General features: G+C 34.7%; 2 protein-coding genes across 3 annotated transcripts; one reads left to right on the forward strand and one right to left on the reverse strand.

Moving 5' to 3' along the window:
• Nucleotides 1-394: 394 nt before the first annotated feature.
• Nucleotides 395-6841, forward strand: LOC100261610 (calmodulin-7). 2 transcript variants are annotated; one of them, XM_003632181.4, is made up of 3 exons: nt 395-616; nt 2182-2551; nt 6591-6841. In XM_003632181.4, exons 1-3 carry the CDS (start codon nt 541-543, stop codon nt 6619-6621), a joined length of 477 nt encoding a protein of 158 aa, XP_003632229.1. In that variant the 5' UTR covers nt 395-540; the 3' UTR covers nt 6622-6841. The 2 variants fall into 2 exon arrangements, with proteins under 2 accessions (XP_003632229.1, XP_059593571.1); XM_059737588.1 differs by having other exon boundaries at nt 5504-6659.
• Nucleotides 6842-7466: 625 nt separating this feature from the next.
• LOC100266800 (SNF1-related protein kinase regulatory subunit beta-1) lies at nt 7467-12359 on the reverse strand. The gene is made up of 4 exons (XM_002270647.5): nt 11916-12359; nt 8977-9155; nt 8677-8839; nt 7467-7883 (listed from the first exon to the last, which is right to left on the reverse strand). Exons 1-4 carry the CDS (start codon nt 12114-12116, stop codon nt 7566-7568), a joined length of 861 nt encoding a protein of 286 aa, XP_002270683.1. The 5' UTR covers nt 12117-12359; the 3' UTR covers nt 7467-7565.
• Between the last annotated feature and the right edge of the window lie 5492 nt (nt 12360-17851).

The following is a 17851-nucleotide window of genomic DNA, read 5'->3' on the forward strand; positions in this document are numbered from 1 at the left end:
TAAATTTTATTATATTTTTTGAAAACTTGAGATTGAAAGTTTGGTAGATATTAAATCAAAACTTTGAAATTTTCTCGAGAATATATCTTGGGTAAGTTTCATTCGATTTGAAATTTTATCGTATATATTCCTTATCTTAATTCAAATGGAAGTGAAGTGAATATATCAAATGGAAAATGAGGAAATGTATTTAATAAAATTTAAAACTAACGAAAATTAAGTATATTAAATTTCAACTTTAAGAGGGATGGCCGAAATTAATAATTTTTTTATGATTTTTTAAAAATAAATAGATAAATCCAAAAAAGTTTGGAAAGTAAAAGGGTAAAATGGTAAATTCAAAATGATAGCGTAGGGATGTAAGAGAGAGAGAGCGCATCAGATGCCCTTTGTTGGGGAAGAAGTGAGAGCCTGCTCTATAAATAGCCCCGTCAAAATTTCCACTCACACACACACAGACATATCATCAAACATATAGCCTAAGAGCCAACCAGTCAGCCATTTTCCTCTTTCTCTCTCCTTTGTTTTCTCCCCTCCCCAATGGCCGATCAGCTCACTGACGATCAGATCTCTGAATTCAAAGAGGCCTTCAGCCTCTTCGACAAGGATGGAGACGGTCCGATTTCTCTTTCCTGAGATCTTTTCTCCCTCTCTCCTCCCCAGATCGGATCTGTTTCTGGGGTTCTTCTCATTTTTTGAATCTGTTATCTTCTGATTATTTCCTTCTGATTTGATGGATCGCGTGAACCTTTTGATTTTGACTTTCGTTGTTGTTTTTGTGTTTGGGTTTCATGTCTTTTTCTGGATCGTAGTTGATGCCTACGTGGGTTTCGTAGATTCTGATGTTGATCTTCCATGTTTATGGTGTGATTTTTGAATGATATATTTTCTCTAATTTGTTCTGCGGAATGATGTCTAAGTTTCTTTGATTCAGATTCACCCTTAGATCCGTGGATTTAAGGCCATGTTTGGTTCCATCTTGCAGAAAAACGATTTTTGAATAATGGGAATGGAAAAATATCAAATGATGCCAAAGACCAATTTGGTTTATTTCTCTAGAATCATTCCATTTTTCCTGGAATGACCCCACAATTTTCTCATTTGTGATGGACAATCTTTTTGAAAATTTCACCTTTTAGCGCCATGTTTCTTTGAAACTTTAAAGAAATTTCTAAAACACTGAAACTGTTTGATGTTCGAATCTCTGATTCTGTTAATTAGAAATGCTGCAATCTAGGCAATCTTATGATGGGAACTTGGCTTTGTAATTTATTCTTGTGGTCAGTGGCGTATTAAAGAAGCAAGAATTGATGCTTGAACAGTCTCCTCTTTCTTGGAATAATATTTATCCCAAGTTTCATTTTCCTTTGTTGCCCATCTAATAATTGTCTTTTGAGATTCCATGTTATGTTTGTATCTTTGGAAGACCACTTGGTATGGTTATATTCTCTGAAAATACTTTCTAGTAGATATGAATTTCTTACCAGATATGCATGTCATGTATGTAGTTGAATTTTTCTTTGAGTAAATATAATGTTAATGGTGATGAATTCAAGTTTATGAGCTGTCCGATCGAGACATGTGACACATATATTTATTCTACGTGATGAATGAAAAAATTGCACCAATTTTTTCTTATGATTTTCTTGTGAATGAATTAGGGTGCAGATTGGTGTCCACTTTTTAGACGGTGGCCACACATATATTTGGAAGTGCCACATCCATCACATGGCAGCATGCATGCTAATCTTCATTCAATGTCATCAAGGATTCTCGAGTCCTCAAAATCATTAACATGTTTGATTTGATCATATTAAGGCATTGTTGAAGGATTCTGAAGATGTTTGAAATCCACTTTGTTGTTAACCTGTAACATCCATGCTGGGTGTTTGAAATCTGCATTTCCTGTTTAACCTTTATTGATTTTTTCTGATTATGTTCTTGAATATTATTAATATTCAACAACCCATATATTAATATAGGAATCATTGCTTAGGTTCAAGGAGCTTGTCTCGGCTAGCACAATTTTTTCATATTTGCAGAAAGTTGTGTTGGGCATGTGCATCAAACCCCTCTCCCCCTCTACCTTGGATATATTTGTGTGCTGCAAAGCAAAGCTAGTGTACACTTGGCAGATTCATCTCTGGTACTATATCGTAATTGTCTCTAATTGTACTGCAGGTTGTATCACTACCAAGGAGCTTGGAACAGTCATGCGTTCACTGGGCCAGAACCCAACTGAAGCTGAGCTGCAGGACATGATAAATGAGGTCGATGCTGATGGCAATGGGACAATTGATTTCCCAGAGTTCCTCAACCTTATGGCTCGGAAGATGAAGGACACTGACTCTGAGGAGGAGCTCAAGGAAGCCTTCCGAGTTTTTGACAAGGACCAGAATGGCTTCATTTCTGCAGCTGAGCTTCGCCATGTTATGACAAATCTTGGCGAGAAGCTGACAGATGAGGAAGTTGATGAGATGATTCGCGAAGCTGATGTTGATGGTGATGGGCAGATCAACTATGAGGAGTTCGTCAAAGTCATGATGGCCAAGTGAGGACCAATCAACCTAAACCAAATTTTAAGGGGGAAAACAAAAAAGGAAACGGGGCAGATAAGTTTGATGAGATTTCTGTTTTATCATTAGGATGTGTTGAATTGGTACATTACCTTTCAGTTGGGTGGTTGTCTGTTGTCTTGTCTGCATTGTTTTGTAGTGCTTTGTTCTTTAATATCTGCTTGTTTGCTCTGTCTCCTATTCCAGTAGTTTGGGTCGGTAGTGTCTCCTTTCTTGTTTGGTGCTTCTTTTTTCCTTTGGTATTATGAACCTAGAACAATTGGGAGAGTCCTATGTTTTTTCTTGTGGGTTACTAATTTTGTTAATATTCCAAAATATCAGTATTTGTCCTTGATCTGCAGGATGATTTTTTTCTCTTGTTTCCTGATCTTTGTGTACCTTGCATATGTGTTTGTTGTCTATGTTAACTGGTGGTTGAACTAATAATCAACTATTGTTTCTTGAACAACACTGAGCTTTACGACTGTGCTTTTTTTGACTCTGCTATGTTTATATACTTAAACGGTAAACTCCTAAACACAAGTAGGAATTCCAGGATGTTGAATTTGCTAGGCCACCAGATTTCAGGGTACCCATGATAGGGAGGGGTGGTTTGAAAACCCCTTCTTGATAATAACCTGGATTTTTTTTTTTTTAACTCTCAAAATTCCAAGCGCAATATGCCTTAGAAAAACAAATATTTTGGTTTACCATATACAAGATGAAGGAGGGTAGTTAAAAGAGAAGGATGTTGTTTGAAGACCTATATACATCTTTGCCTGTTTCTCTGGGAAAAAAAGGGCTTTTCATTGTCACTGGTGCCAAGCATTGGACTTTTTGGTGACTTCCACTTGTTCCAGGCTGGAGTAGGCCCATCTGGCCATCTCTACTTCCAAAATAATATTAAGGTATGCGGTTCTACTTGTCAATTTTTTGTCAATTTTTTGCTCATTTTTCTTGGTCCACTGTCTTCTTCCACCCCCTACCCTTGACCAGAAGAGGAAATGACACAAGATCCAGTGGGTGGTTGCTGATGATGGAAGTTTAGAAACAATCATAGCTTTAAACAGGTTCATCTGCTGCATCCCCTAAATGCTATATATAGTCTAATTGCTTCCCACTTCCCACCTATATTACCCCTTAAAATGACTCTACTCTCTCTGACAGCTCTCTATTACTTGGATGGTAGTGGGCCTGTTCCACATTTTGATTAGTACAAATAAATAATATTTTCAAAATGATACTTTGTCAACTATTTTTAGAAGAGAAGATTTCTGTTTTTGAAGCCTGACCCAGTAAAATGTAGAATAGGAACTCTTATAATAACTGTTAGGGAAGTTGAGGTTACATAATTAGTGTCTAGAAAACAAGGGCTTGCTAAATTGGGGTTACCTTAAAAGTCCCAAATCATTGAATGAGGTTTGGTTACAAAAACCCAAGCCATTGAAAAATGGCAAGTAGTTTTGTGTGTGTCCAACTCAATGCTATTATCAAAATTATATACCTTAATTCTACACTTGTATTTCTTCTAAAGAGCCGAACAACCAACACAGCTAGGGATGTCTAGGGCAGTCCCATTTTTGGTTCATAAAATTTAGGAAGGGGATTTTGTGAAAAAAAAAGAAAAAAAAAAAGGAAGAAGAAGAAAAATACAGTAATTTTTAAAAATATTTATTAAAATATGTTCTTGTTGAAACTATTTTTAATTTATAGTATTTTTTTTATAACATTAATTGGAAGTTGTTTTTTTAAAATATAACTTAAATTTAAATATGAAAATTATTTAAAAAAAATATATATATTTAAGAAACAATATTCAAATGGGCTTGTTGAAAATAATTTTAAAAGTATCAAATTTAAATATAAGATTTTTAAAATTGTCGTATTTTTTTTTCCAAAATCCGGGTATACCACACGCATCCACTAGTGGGGTTTATTTTATTTTATTATTTATTATTTTTTATTTTGTCCTCCCATGCCCACGTAGAAATTAGGATGTTTGATATAATGCTGGGTGGTAGAATCTGGGGTATCCAGCTGAAGACAGAACAAGAAAATTGGAAATTGGGTGCCTGGCGATGATGGGATCGAGTTCTCTCTCTCTCTCTTTCTCTCTTTCTCTCTTTCTCTCTCTGGTAGCATTGCTGGATTATATAAGAAGTATGATTAAATGTGGGTTGGGAGAGAAGCAATTACACACAACAGTTGTCCATTGGAAAAAGTACATCTTCAAACTTCAATTTGCTTTCACATCACCAACTCCTTTTCTCTGCCCCTCTATTTAATGCTTAATGGCTTGGTGAATATATGATAAAGTATTAGAGTGATTTGATATAATTAAAATCATGGTCGTGCTCTTCTTTCTAAAATGAAAATTTCTTCAGCTAAACTCCCTCCGCTTTTATCTATTTTTTGTGCATATATACACATTTTCCTTTCCTTTTTCTGCACTGTTTTGCTAAAAGTAAAATAGAAAAAGGGATAGCAGAGGGAGGAAAAGGTGGTGGTAGCAGCAAAGAAGACAAGAGTATTTGGGTCAAAATGCCAAATATTTTTCAGGTTGTGAATTTCTAAATATAATATCAAATCGGCAAAGATATTGCTTTTATTATTTTACAAAAGGTGTTTTGAGGTGACATTAACATTAAAAAAAAAAAATCTATTTTTTATTGTTTCAAAAAGTGAGGACTATTTTTCCAAAATATGGATTAATTTGATCATTTTAATCAAATATATTCTCTCTTTTTTTTCAACTACCATTTTTACGTGTATTTTCGAAAAGGGTTTAAATGGGTTGTTATTATTATTATTATTATTATTATAAATGAAAGTAAAAACGTATGTTTGTGTGGTTGGGACTTAAAGAGGGGAAAAAGGTATAGCTTGAAATGGAAATAGTGGAAGAGATGCTGACAACATTTTGTGATTAATGGTTTGGTGATAAACAGAAGGAGGAAAATGAGGGTAGAAGAGAAAAGCAAGTCAAAGAAATTAGGCAGGGCCAAGAACTCCAAAAAGACGTCTGCACACTGCACCATCCTCTAAAATCGCCCACCGAATACCCTGGTATTCTCCCTTCTCTTCCATGTGTTTTCCATATTTCTATACAAAATGGGATAATGGAGTTGGGCTCAATTTCCTTTGGGTCCAACACTTTTTCACCCCAACCACAATAAATTTCTTTCTTTTATCATTTTGATTTTGAGTCAAATGCTTTGGACCTTTCTTCTTCGATGAATGCTTTGGTCTTACAAATCATAAATAGTAAAAGAAAATAAAGCATCTAAAATCTATTATACTTTAAAAATATTTCCTTGTCATGTAAGTATCAATTTGGTCTAGGAGTCTTGTGCATGAAATAATTTACATTTGAGTTTGCTAATCAATGTAAATCATCTGATTTTTATTATTTAAAAAACATACAAATTGTATTGTGCTAATTATATGAAGAAAATCTAGTTAAGTTCATATGATCCTCTAAATAATCGAAATCTAGTTCAATCATAATCCTGTGAACACCAAATAATTGTTATTTTAATGACTGTTAACACATTTGCACATTTTCTGGGTAGAAACTTTTCCTGGAAACCACTAGGGAAATGCAAAAACAATCCAAGGTATCCCAAAAGGCTTTCTTGTTTGATTAAGGTGGAAAACAATTTTTCTTGCTCATCCTCATTTCCACTGACTAGGGTTTCATAACCTAGACCCATGATCCTTTGTTCGACTTGCTCATCTTCTCCTCCCACTGTCCCACAACATAACACTCCCATCTCATCCAACACAAGCATTTTCAGCACAATAAGCCCAAGGAACAGATACCCTATCTTAAAGGACCATTTTTCCCAACTCAAAATTGGAGTTAAGCCAAAATCCTCATTCACAATCCCAAGCTGAACCACTTCATATATGCTTCCAACACAGAGTTCAGTGAATGAGCAGATTAGGAAACATATAGATATATATCACATACACTACAGGGAATTTTCTGCATAAGAAGCTAATTTGGGTGTTCCCACTTGTTTTAAAATGCAGAATGCAAGGAACAATGGAGGAGGCGTTCTAGCATGAGCTCAGAAGCAGGCAAGGTTGATGACAATAAAAGAAGCTGCAGAAGAGGGCACATACATTGTTGATGAATGTTTATTCCTCTAATTGGCAAAACAACTCATGCTTCATCTCTTTTTCACCCTATGTCGTATGTATTTGCAGAATAACAAATTGAACAAATTGAACTTCTACTTGACATGCTATGAAATTATACACCTATTATAGCTGGGAGAAAAGCATCAAATGATATCCACATTACTCTGAAAATCAACTAGACTGTGGGGTTCAACAAATGGATGCCCTTATAAGCATGTGTTGTTATGCGGCTTGTATTTATCATTATATAAACAGGATTGGAGCAATTTTTTTCCTTCGTTAAATTCACCCCCTATGGTGAACCCCTATTAAGGATTTGTGATCACATCTGAACTATGGCTTGAACCCTGGAGAATTATTATGACACTCTATTATGTGTCAACAAAAAAACTAGCAGTCCCCGGAAAAAGGTTGCAGATTTCGTGCTACTTCTTTGCAACTAACCTGCACATTATAGTTTTTCCTTTTCATCCATTATTCCATGGTACTAACCCTCTTAGCTTCTCTAAACCAGTTTTTGTCATGCTCAAACCCTAGGCCTCTCTACTCTCCCTCCTTACCAACTTCTGAACTGACTTGCCTTATGATTCAACTTTCAGTTTGGTCTTAAGAGCACTAGCATAAAATAGTAGTATCAATCCCAGGATAAGAAAATCTCCTAAACAATATGCAGCTAGGTAGCTACTTGAAGCTGAAGCAACATTTGCAGCAATCAAAAAAGCATGAGAACTAAAGAATGTTGAAGTTCAGCAGAACAAAATGGGCTAAAGTCAAAGGCCAGGCAGTTCTATTAACAGAGATACCTTCACAAATGTGAACATTCTTTTTTTCTTTACAAGAAAAGCACAAAAAGTAATGTGGGTTTTACCTTTTCAGTGGCTTATAAAGGACAACAGTGACATACTTGGACTGAAACCTATTGGTAAGACCCAGAGCAACCACAGACTGAGAAGCCCATCCCTTCTCTATGAAAAGGTGGTTAAGGACAACATGTTGAGGCTTTGAACAGGAAGGTTCTTCCGAGTTTGGCATACCAAGGACAGTCAAATGCAGCTGGGGTGGAACTAGTACTGGCTCCTTGGCAAAATCTTCCTCTGCCGGGAATGCTTGACTGTAGCTAGAGTTTGGTGATGGTGGAGCTTCAAACTCTGCCACACTCTCAAGGTTCTCTGGCACATAGTCCTACATGGAATTGCAAAGTTAAATAAGAATTTGAAATACTAGTGCATAGAAAAAAGTAAAGGCAAGCTTTATCCATGCCCGATAAAGCTTTTATTGGTTCATGAAATTTCCTCATGCTTACAAGGGGCTGTGCCATAAAGGAAACAAACTCTCAGGTAGAAGCATAAAGTATTAATGCATATATGCATGAGAGAACACAAGTACATGTCTCTCTCTCTCTCTCAAATATTATACACACCCATTGAGTTATGAAATGCACACAATATGCACATTCAATCCTGCATTTGAAGCAGACAAGCAGGGGAGAAAAGATATGAGAAGCCAACACACTCCCATCCCCATCCAAAGCAGCTCCTCCCTCATCGTCCTCTAACTACCATCAAGCAGTGATTTTTGTTACTCATAAAACCACATTCTATGATATTTTCTTATGCTTAGACAGGTCTACTACAAAGAAAACAAAATCATGAGAATAAACATACAACATTTATGTTTGTGTGTGTGCACACACATGTACATGTGCATGTCTGCACATGAGAGAGAGAAAGCACCTGCCTGTGCATAACTTTAGTGCAGCTATGGAACACATGCAATTACACACTCAGTTCCATGCTTGCAAGCAGACAACATGGGAGAAGATATGAAAAGCCTGACCTACCCCCATCACTATTTCCACAAGCTTCAACTATTTCTAGGTCACTGTTCTATTAGGTCTAGAAACTTTTAACACCAAAATTGGAGTTAGATCAAAATCCAAGTATACATAAGCAAACCAGAAAGCAAAAATCCTTACATTGACATCAAGAAGATTGCAAACACGTCCCATCTCATCAGCTATGAAAGGAAGATCTGGAATGTATCTCCATTCTCCATCCACAATAAACTTGTAATGGTACACACCTGAAGGCAGGACCAAGAGAATGGAGTGATCCTTGCCTGACCGTTGCAGTGTCTTCCTGCATGCAGATAAAGTTACTAGTAGAAATTTAAGCTTTCTGTATTTGGATTTTTTCAATAACAATAATATTAGCTTCTAATTTCTCCCAAATATGATCAAACCCACAATCATAATTAGCAGTTGACCATGATGTACCTTGATGTCCAGTTGTCCCAAGATCCTTCCACAGCCACATCATTACCACCATAGTTCCATGCAATCATGATGGGGATTCCTTGCTCAGGAGGATGTTCGACTCCTCCTTGAGGTTCATTCTGCCACATTTGATTCAAAGATGCAGGGCCATCTCTCCTTTGGAGGGGAGCTATTGGAACCTGCAAAACATGCTCATCGGTTGGGAAGAAAAATTCTTAATTTATATGTACTGAATAGACATCCAGTTTTATTTCTAATATCACCTTTCAGTTATTTATCAACCTTTTATTCATTTATCAACTTAATTAATAGACAAAAATAAAATAAAATTACATTACTAAGGACCTAAAAAAATGTGGGTGCAACCCAAGTGCAAAGGAAGTGCACTATGAGCAACAACACAGCAATACAAAACTGAAAAGACAGTACCATCTTTATCCTTTTATAGGTAAAACAACTTATTTATGAGATATTACTGGGCTAGCCTCCTCCATGGATTGGATAAAATCTCAAGTAAAAACCAAAAGACTCCAATTAAAAGAGGAGGAGGAGAAGAAGAAGGCCTCTCCATCCATCAGATAAAATAGATGTAACCCTCAAATAAAAAACCAAAAGACTCCAATAAAAAAAGAAGAAGAAGCTGCCCATACAACAAAGTATGTAAATTAAGATCATGCAGTACGGTCAGACTGAAAATAAATCAAAGACTGGCTAATGTTAACAGAAGAATAACTGCACAAATAAGAACAGTCTGCTACAAGACAATCTTTGGGTGGAACCTTTGGATGTCACATAAAATTGAGTGAGTGCTGCAATTTGTATAGAATTTGAAATCATTCCATTAAGTTTGTGATGGTATTAAATGAATTCATTTGTATTTACACTAGAGTAGTTTAGAATAGAAAAATCAATCTTATTATTTCAAAAACAAAACAAAAAGAAGAGCTCATTCCTAGTTTTCTTTGGTAATCAGAGATGTCTCTGGTCACACCACTAGTTTTCTTTGGCATCATTGCTATCCACTAGTTTTCTTTGGCATCATTGCTATCCACTAGTTTTCTTTGGCATCATTGCTATGTCTAGAGAGCAATGATGCTCCTTTTTATGGATACGGTACTCAGCTAACCACGTAGTCAACGGTTCGCCTGATGACTTTATGGGGGGATTTCATTCCTCTTCAGGAGGTTACTTTTTTTGGAGCTTTGTTTCTTTTATCATATTCCAGACTTCCTCTTCCTTCTCAAACAAACCTACACCACCAATTAGCTGACATAACATACGGAACACAAATACCGAATGATGAAAACAATAGGGACCATAGACTTAAACTCATCCCATGATGTATAAGTAGGTGATTGGTGGATTCCTCAAACCTTTTGCACAAGCAATGCTGACTGGCTAGTGTCATAACCTTTCTCCTAATTTGATTCAAAGCAGGAATTTTATCCCAAACCCTTGAACACTGGAAACACAAGCTAATATTTAAACCTAGAGCCTTATAATAAATTAAACTTTAACATCTGCAGATAAATTCCCACTAATTTATTCTCCAAGTGTGCTGGTACCCCAAATCCTGAATAGAACACAAAAAATGTAACCGCTTCTAACTCCCAATCATACATATTTGAATGAATTTTGGTTTCCTAATACTAATCAGTAATCACGGATCAGAGACTCTTGAATCCCAGAGAAGTTACTAAATTCAAAACCAAATCAGAATTTGGTTAATTTATTACTAGAATGCATATTCAGGCATAGGCTCCATCTCCTACTAAATAAGAAACTTCCATTACAAGTTTTTATTAAAAAAACCCAAGAAGGAAAGAAGAAAAGTTAAAATTGCCCAAAACTCCTAGTTTTGAAATAAAACAACCAAACAAGAATTCCTTAAACCTTCTAAAGATGGAAACATAAAATGAAAATTTCCAAGAACAACAATTTCCATCTAAATCTTTAAATTTGATTAGGATGCAGCTGCCATGAAAGGTAAACGTATTGTTGAACTTGCAGAGGAGTTCAACATCGTGGACCCCATAAAGCATCATTCAACCATATCTAAATTTTATATTCAAACTAACTCAGTTGGGCATGTTACTTAATCCTCTACTGCTTGCAATACCCCAATTCCTCCTCTGACACCCGTCGTAAATCATCTGGTTTACAAACGAAGTACATTGAATTTCTGCAAAATTACAGCACTTTATTACATATCCTACAAACCAGGGTGAGTAATGTCATTGAACATGTCTCAAGCTGACAATAACGATAAAATTTCACATGGATGGAGTACGTAAACAACATATCCTTCAACACGGGAACACAGGGAGTAACGGCATTGACAAGTTGAGTAATGTCATTGCAAATCATCCCAATCTAACAAACACCAACAAATTCACGATTTCCTCATCATATATCTACCACTTTTCAAAGAAAAAAGACCTTGAATTACGATCACCTATAATTTCTAACAATTTATCTCCTACAAGTATACATACAAATAATAACTCCAAAATTTTCAGAATTAAAAGTTCCAAATCTGACATTTTCTTCACCAAATAAATTAAACATAACTGGTAATAATTAAGGAAAATCACACGAAGCAAGAGCTTTATTTTTTCACGTTAATGTAGTTTCCAAAGATACTGTTCATGAATACAAATCCATATTCCTCAATAACAATAATAAATGCCATACGAGTAGTTAATTAATCAAACCAGATTCCACAATCGTTCACTCAGATTCACAATTCATATAGCCAATCACAATCCACAAGAAACGTCCCTTCGATTGCTGAGAAACGACAGGAGAACGGAAGGAAATCCGGAATCTTAGCCGCAGCCGATTAAACCAGTCTCTATTCCCCCTGCTATAATTTTCTCAGCAACCAAACAGACACAAAGAAAAATAGCAAAAACAAAAGAAAAAAAGGGAAGCGAGACCTGAGGAGCGAACATGAGAGGCGATCGAGAGCGTCCGGGGCTCTGAGGAGGCGTGTTCCCCATTGAATCGGAGGAGGCGACGCGGGCAGGGTGGGTGGAGTTGGGAGCGTAGATGTCACGGACACCGGAGTCGCCATTGGATCTGGCGGTCGGATCGTCTCTGATGTTGGCTACCTCCTCTCGGCCATTAGCATTTCCCATAGCTGCGGTTCTCCCCTTTGTCTGTCAGATCTAAAAATGAAAATGAACCGAAGAGAAGACGAACAAAAAAAAAAGGGCGAGGATGGCTTGGAAGGAATGCAGGGCTGGTGGTGGATTGAGGAGGTGAGTCAGCAGACTGGGTGTAAAGGACACTGGCTTTTCGTTTATTTACGGAGGTTTGACACTGCCTTTTTCCTCCTTTGAAGATGCAGAAAAGCGAAGACAGATGGATTTGGCATTCGGGATGCAGAGATCGGCGTACTACGTGGATGGATAAATGTAAGACTTTCTTTTTGGTTCCATCCTATTCTCTACGCGCTTTCTTTCTCGCTTTTCTCCCACGCTCCAGAGGTACTAAAAAAACTGTTCAAAAAAAATATACCCAACAAAATTTAAAAAATCTATTACGATAATTGTTTTCAAAAATGGTTTAAAAACAATTTTTAAGAACAGTATTTGAAAACTATTTTTTAATTTTTATAAAACAAAATTCTATTTAGAAACCTAAAATATTTTAAACTTATTTTTAATATTTTAAAAAAATAATTTTTATATCTAGTGTTTTATTTTTAATCATTCTACATATTTATATAATTATTTTTTTAAACAGCTCAAAAAACAAGTGAAAAAAAATATATATATTGTCTAAAAACATCATGTTTTCTGTTTTTAAGAACATAAAATAGAAAACAATTTTTGGTTGTCAAATGCGTTTTTCTATTTTTTGGTTTTGAAGAATAGAAAATTGTTCTCAAAAGCAATTTTTGAGGACAAGAATGATAGTGATTCATCCCAAACTCATCTTTTCGTTGTGATTTTTTAATTTTTTTATTTTATAGTAATAATTTTTTTTCTTTGTTTATTATTACTTCCATTGGGTAGCATTAACTTTGAATTGAATTAAGCAAAATACAACAAATCATGTACCTTTTATACATATTGGATTATTGTTTTCCTTGTATATAATGTTTTTAATATGATATAAATATCCATATCTAAAAATAATTAAACGTGTCATCCTCAAAAATTATTTTAAGGATTTTCTATATTTGATAAAGGAAAGTCTCGGAGTGTGTTGGATGACCATCAAATACAATAAGATCACCATCCAAAAAGCATGTTCTTGAGTCATGGAACTATCTAAGGGGATGAATTGGTAATCCAAGCTTGTTGCCTAATTTCAAATTTTCTTATTTGTTTTTTTTTTCCAATTATCAAGATTTGAAAACTATATTAAAAGAACATCCAAATATTGAATGCACAATCCATGTGAAAACCCTTTACAAATATCTCCATAAGTGTAGAATCGAGAGTTTACCTAATCATAAATCGAATCAAGTAACTGGCTATTAGGTAATGATTTTAGGAAATGTTTTTAATCTTTCTAATACTCGAAAATTTTAATCAAAAGAGTTGTTTTTAAATGCTAGAACAACTAGAAACGTTTTTTAAAATCCATGTTAATCAAGCTCTGAATATCAAAGAAAATGTCATAATGTTACATTATTTGTACACTCCAACTCCCAAAGTCTTATACCTATTAAAAGCTACATTTTTATTTCACCTCCAAAAGATAGCACTTTGTATTCATTAATAGATCACTTCAAAATCTTGTTAAGACTAGTGGATACACATTACCTTTTCACTAAAAGTGCTTTTGAGACTCATTCTTGAAAGGTTTTAACAGTTTGAAGTATAAGGCAAAACTTCAAATATTTATAAACAAACCCTAAAAATTTAATTGAATATATGATGACATATTTTAGCAAAACAATGAATAATTAAAAAAAATGTGATTTTTGCTCAAAATATCTCAAATGTTCAAACTATCTCAAGGGACATATTGGAACTATCATAGGTTGTTCATGTTGTCTCTAAAAGGGCATTTGAACTGCCTAGGGGCATTTGAAACGTGTCTTAAAGAATTTGGAGCCTTAGAAGGACACTTGAATTGTTCCTTTTGCATGTTTTAGTGTCCATTTTTCTACATTTCCAATTTTTAAAATGACTAGGAAAGGTCATTCCAGGCTCTAGATCATTAGGGTGCATGCAAAACTATCATAAAAATATTTAAATCTACACAATGGAAGCATTAGAGATCTAGGAATATGAAAACAATACTTGTGATTATAAATGTACCTAGATCGATTCCAGTCATTGAAAAGGTTAGCATGGATCTTGAATACCTCACAATCTTCCTCCCTATACTAGACTTAGGGACACTACAACATATTTGGCAAATCCAAATACTAGTTTTTTTTTTTTTTTTTTTTTTCCAAAAATCCAATTTTACCAAAAAAATGTCTATAACATAAATTAGGATTAGAAACATTAAAAACACTAAAATACCCTTAAAACCCTAAAAATGGCTCATTTGTCACCTATAGCACTATAAGCAATGCTTAAGTGTTGAAAATCTACTTGAATGCTCGATGAGGGTGCTTGAGTGTCAATGACCACTTGAGTGTTGATCTGGGCTCTTAAGCCCTACTGCTATAACTTTGAATTCGAGAAGGATTCATGTGCTTTTTCAATCGCTTCTTTATCATAAATCTTACATTTTTGGTTAGATTTGTGCACCATGAATGGATCTAAACACTCAGATTATGATCTTCCTTTTGTTGGGTTACAAAAATGGATCAAAAGATTTATTTAGTGGAATTTAACATATACTCATAGTGAGATAGAGTATGTCATTTGATCATATAATAAGAGGATTTGCAACTTAAGGATGGTATAGATGATTGTGAGAGGTCAATAGCTTTCACCTTGTTAGATTATGGATACCAATTCATGGGAGACTATATATAGTGGATAGCAAGTCACAAACCCGAGCACTTAGTGTCTCATTGTTATATACATATAATACTAGAGTGTAGTTGGACTCTTTGTAATGGGATATTAATTTAACTTCAAAATTGGATTTTGAGTGAGTCGATATAGTCTTATAGGTCTCAATGGTCCTTGTTTGAGCTCATATCCCTTGATAACACAATTTATAAGGGTTGAATGAGTTTTTAGTTCACTTGGATGCATAAGAGTGCTTTAGTAATTATGCAAGGTTATATAATGGTAGGTGAACGGTATCTCTAGAATAGGCTAATTGATTATTTGGAGCTCTATTAGGTTAGTTAGTCAATTAGTAAGCTTTTAGACTAAATCAAGTAACTAAAGCCCATAGTGGACTCAAGTCACTTAAGCTCAAGCCTATAAATACCCCTCTTAGGGGTTGACGTTTTAGTCTTGTTGTCTTCCTTCAATCTAGAAAGAGAATCTTAGCCCCCATACCTAAAATTTCCATCATCTCAGTGCCTGGACTAAAAAAGGAGTTGTCAAGTGGAAGACTATTGAATTTACGAGATCATATGTAGTATTGGAGCATTCTACATCAACAAGAATCGATCTAGGAACATCTAGATCGTAGATATGGTACTAATCTCTAAATCTTTTATACATATTTTGGTTTTAAATGTCATGTTTCCATTGTGTGATAAATCTAGAGAGCCTACAATAGGATTTCATGCTCCCTAATAATCTAAAGTAAGGGAACATAGTAATCCAAGGTTTCCAACATATAGGCATCAAGGATTTTGACGTAATGTTTCAAAGTTACTTGGGATAGAAAATCATACATATTGTTATTGTCATTTGAAGAAAAACCTCACTAACTTCTTCAATAGGCAAAACATTCAAGAAAAAAAAAGTAAGGAAGATGTTTATGTGCTTCTAGATAGCATTGTGTATGTTAGATTAGATATAAACTACAAATGGGCTCTTGCAAAACTTGTGTGCTTCAATGAGGATCTAACAAGGTGGATTACATAAAACAACCCCAAACATTAGGTGATGACAAAGTTCCCAAAAAAATATTGGGATAAAATGACCACCAATATTGCGAAGTTCTTCAATGCATGGTTAAGAGAGAAGTGTTAACAAATAATTTATTCATTATTGTTGATGCACATGCATAAGCTTGTGGCCATGTTAGACAACTATATTAGTGAGACTGAAAATTGGAAGAGTTTGGTTGGACCAAAAACAAAGGAGAAGCTAATGTTAAATATTATGACATTTGGTTTGATTATTGTCACACCATATTTGGGGAGAAGCATTTGAGGTGTTTATTAAGGAGGTTTATTTGGTTGTGGATATGAACCAACGTTTTTGTATTTGTATGACATGGCAAATGTTTGGATTTCCATGCTTATTTTATTATTCGCACAATGAAAGAAGATATGTAAGATATGTTGAAACATGTTACAAGGTGTCCACGCAACATTTGATTTACTCAAGTTAATTTGGATGGAAGTGTACAAGATGGATAAGGTCAATGGATAAGGTCAATCGGTTGAACCGTCAACCGGACCCTGGTCTGGTTCGGTTCAGTTGTTGAGTCGGAATGGGCTTTGGTTCGGCGTTAAACCAGACGGACCGACGGAGCCATCGAATCGGACGAACCGTTCAATTTTCTATGAACCAGTCAACATGTGGGTCAACCAAAACGCCATTGGGCTTTGCAACATTGGGCCCAAAATCTTCCCAATCTTCCACCCACCAGGCAGGCCTTGCAGCATTAGGCCCAAAATCTTCCCAGTCTCCCACCTACTAGGCAGCCCACTCATCACGCAACTTTCCTCTTCCTTCAATGAGCAAGTTATTTATGGAGCTCATTAAATTTGTGAGCTTTCGATATGGGATGTGGGATTTGAGTATAAAGAAAAATAAATGCTTGCATTGTGAGGATTTGAACCTCAGATCTAAAGTTTAAAAAAGTAAGAGACAACCATCTTACTGCACAATTCCTTTATAAAATATGGGTAACAATATTTTATATTAATGCTCTTTGCAATTTTTTATAATAATTATTAACAATAAATATGAAAATAATATAAATTAAATAATATAATTAAAATAGTAAAATGCATAAATATGTAGATAAAATTAAGTGTTATAATTTTCTTCTCATATGTAAATATTATATATATTCTATTTAATAAAATTTGATATATTAATACATTTACATTTATGTTTATCAATTAATAGACATATTAAATACAAAAAAAATGAAATGCTATAATTTTATATATATTTATATATTTCTTAAAATTATTCTTAATTTTAATAAAATATAAATTATATATTTATGACATCACCGGTTCGATCACGGTTTGACCACTGGTCCAACCAGTGAACCGTGAACCGGTAACTTTTCTAGTTCAATGATCGGTTCGGTTCTGAAAACATTGGTTATAACCATGAGTGATTGAATTTTTATTTTAAGGATGTGGACTTACTTGAATTTATGTCATCGATGGAAACAAAGTTTTGTAATAGTATATTTTCACTTATTCACTTGCTATATTATATGGTTCACCATTCTCCATTCAATCTCCTATTTGAATAGGGGTTGTTTATGTTTATTGCATGCAATGGACTCTTTATATAAAATTTTATTTGATTATTGTACATGTTTCAATTATTTAGTGAAGCAAATCTTGTTCTTGGTCAAGTATTACTATACATGCTTCAATTCTTTATTGAATTGACATGTCCATACTGACTTGATGATGAATTTCATAACGGGGAAATTGAGTTTTACACCCATTTGGGCTTGAAAATTGGCCCAAGATCCTCATATCTTTTGTATTTGAGCCCAAAACCTAGTGAATGAGTGAAAATTGAGTTGAATGACATTACTTTTCAAAATTTCCTGAAATACCCTTGACTGTAAAAAA

This window comes from Vitis vinifera, chromosome 6 (assembly GCF_030704535.1).
Source record: "Vitis vinifera cultivar Pinot Noir 40024 chromosome 6, ASM3070453v1".
Lineage (NCBI taxonomy): Eukaryota > Viridiplantae > Streptophyta > Magnoliopsida > Vitales > Vitaceae > Vitis > Vitis vinifera.

Excerpts from the sequence above, each read along its gene's own strand:
- LOC100261610 (XM_059737588.1), top strand. The coding sequence starts at position 541 with ATGGCCGATCAGCTCACTGACGATCAGATCTCTGAATTCAAAGAGGCC. Across the intron at positions 617-2,181 it reads CTTCGACAAGGATGGAGACG|GTTGTATCACTACCAAGGAG; the intron begins GTCCGATTTCTC and ends ATTGTACTGCAG. Across the intron at positions 2,552-5,503 it reads GTCAAAGTCATGATGGCCAA|AAGGAGGAAAATGAGGGTAG; the intron begins GTGAGGACCAAT and ends GGTGATAAACAG.
- LOC100266800 (XM_002270647.5), bottom strand. The coding sequence starts at position 12,116 with ATGGGAAATGCTAATGGCCGAGAGGAGGTAGCCAACATCAGAGACGAT. Across the intron at positions 9,156-11,915 it reads CTCTCATGTTCGCTCCTCAG|GTTCCAATAGCTCCCCTCCA; the intron begins GTCTCGCTTCCC and ends CATGTTTTGCAG. Across the intron at positions 7,884-8,676 it reads GCAATCTTCTTGATGTCAAT|GACTATGTGCCAGAGAACCT; the intron begins GTAAGGATTTTT and ends AATTCCATGTAG.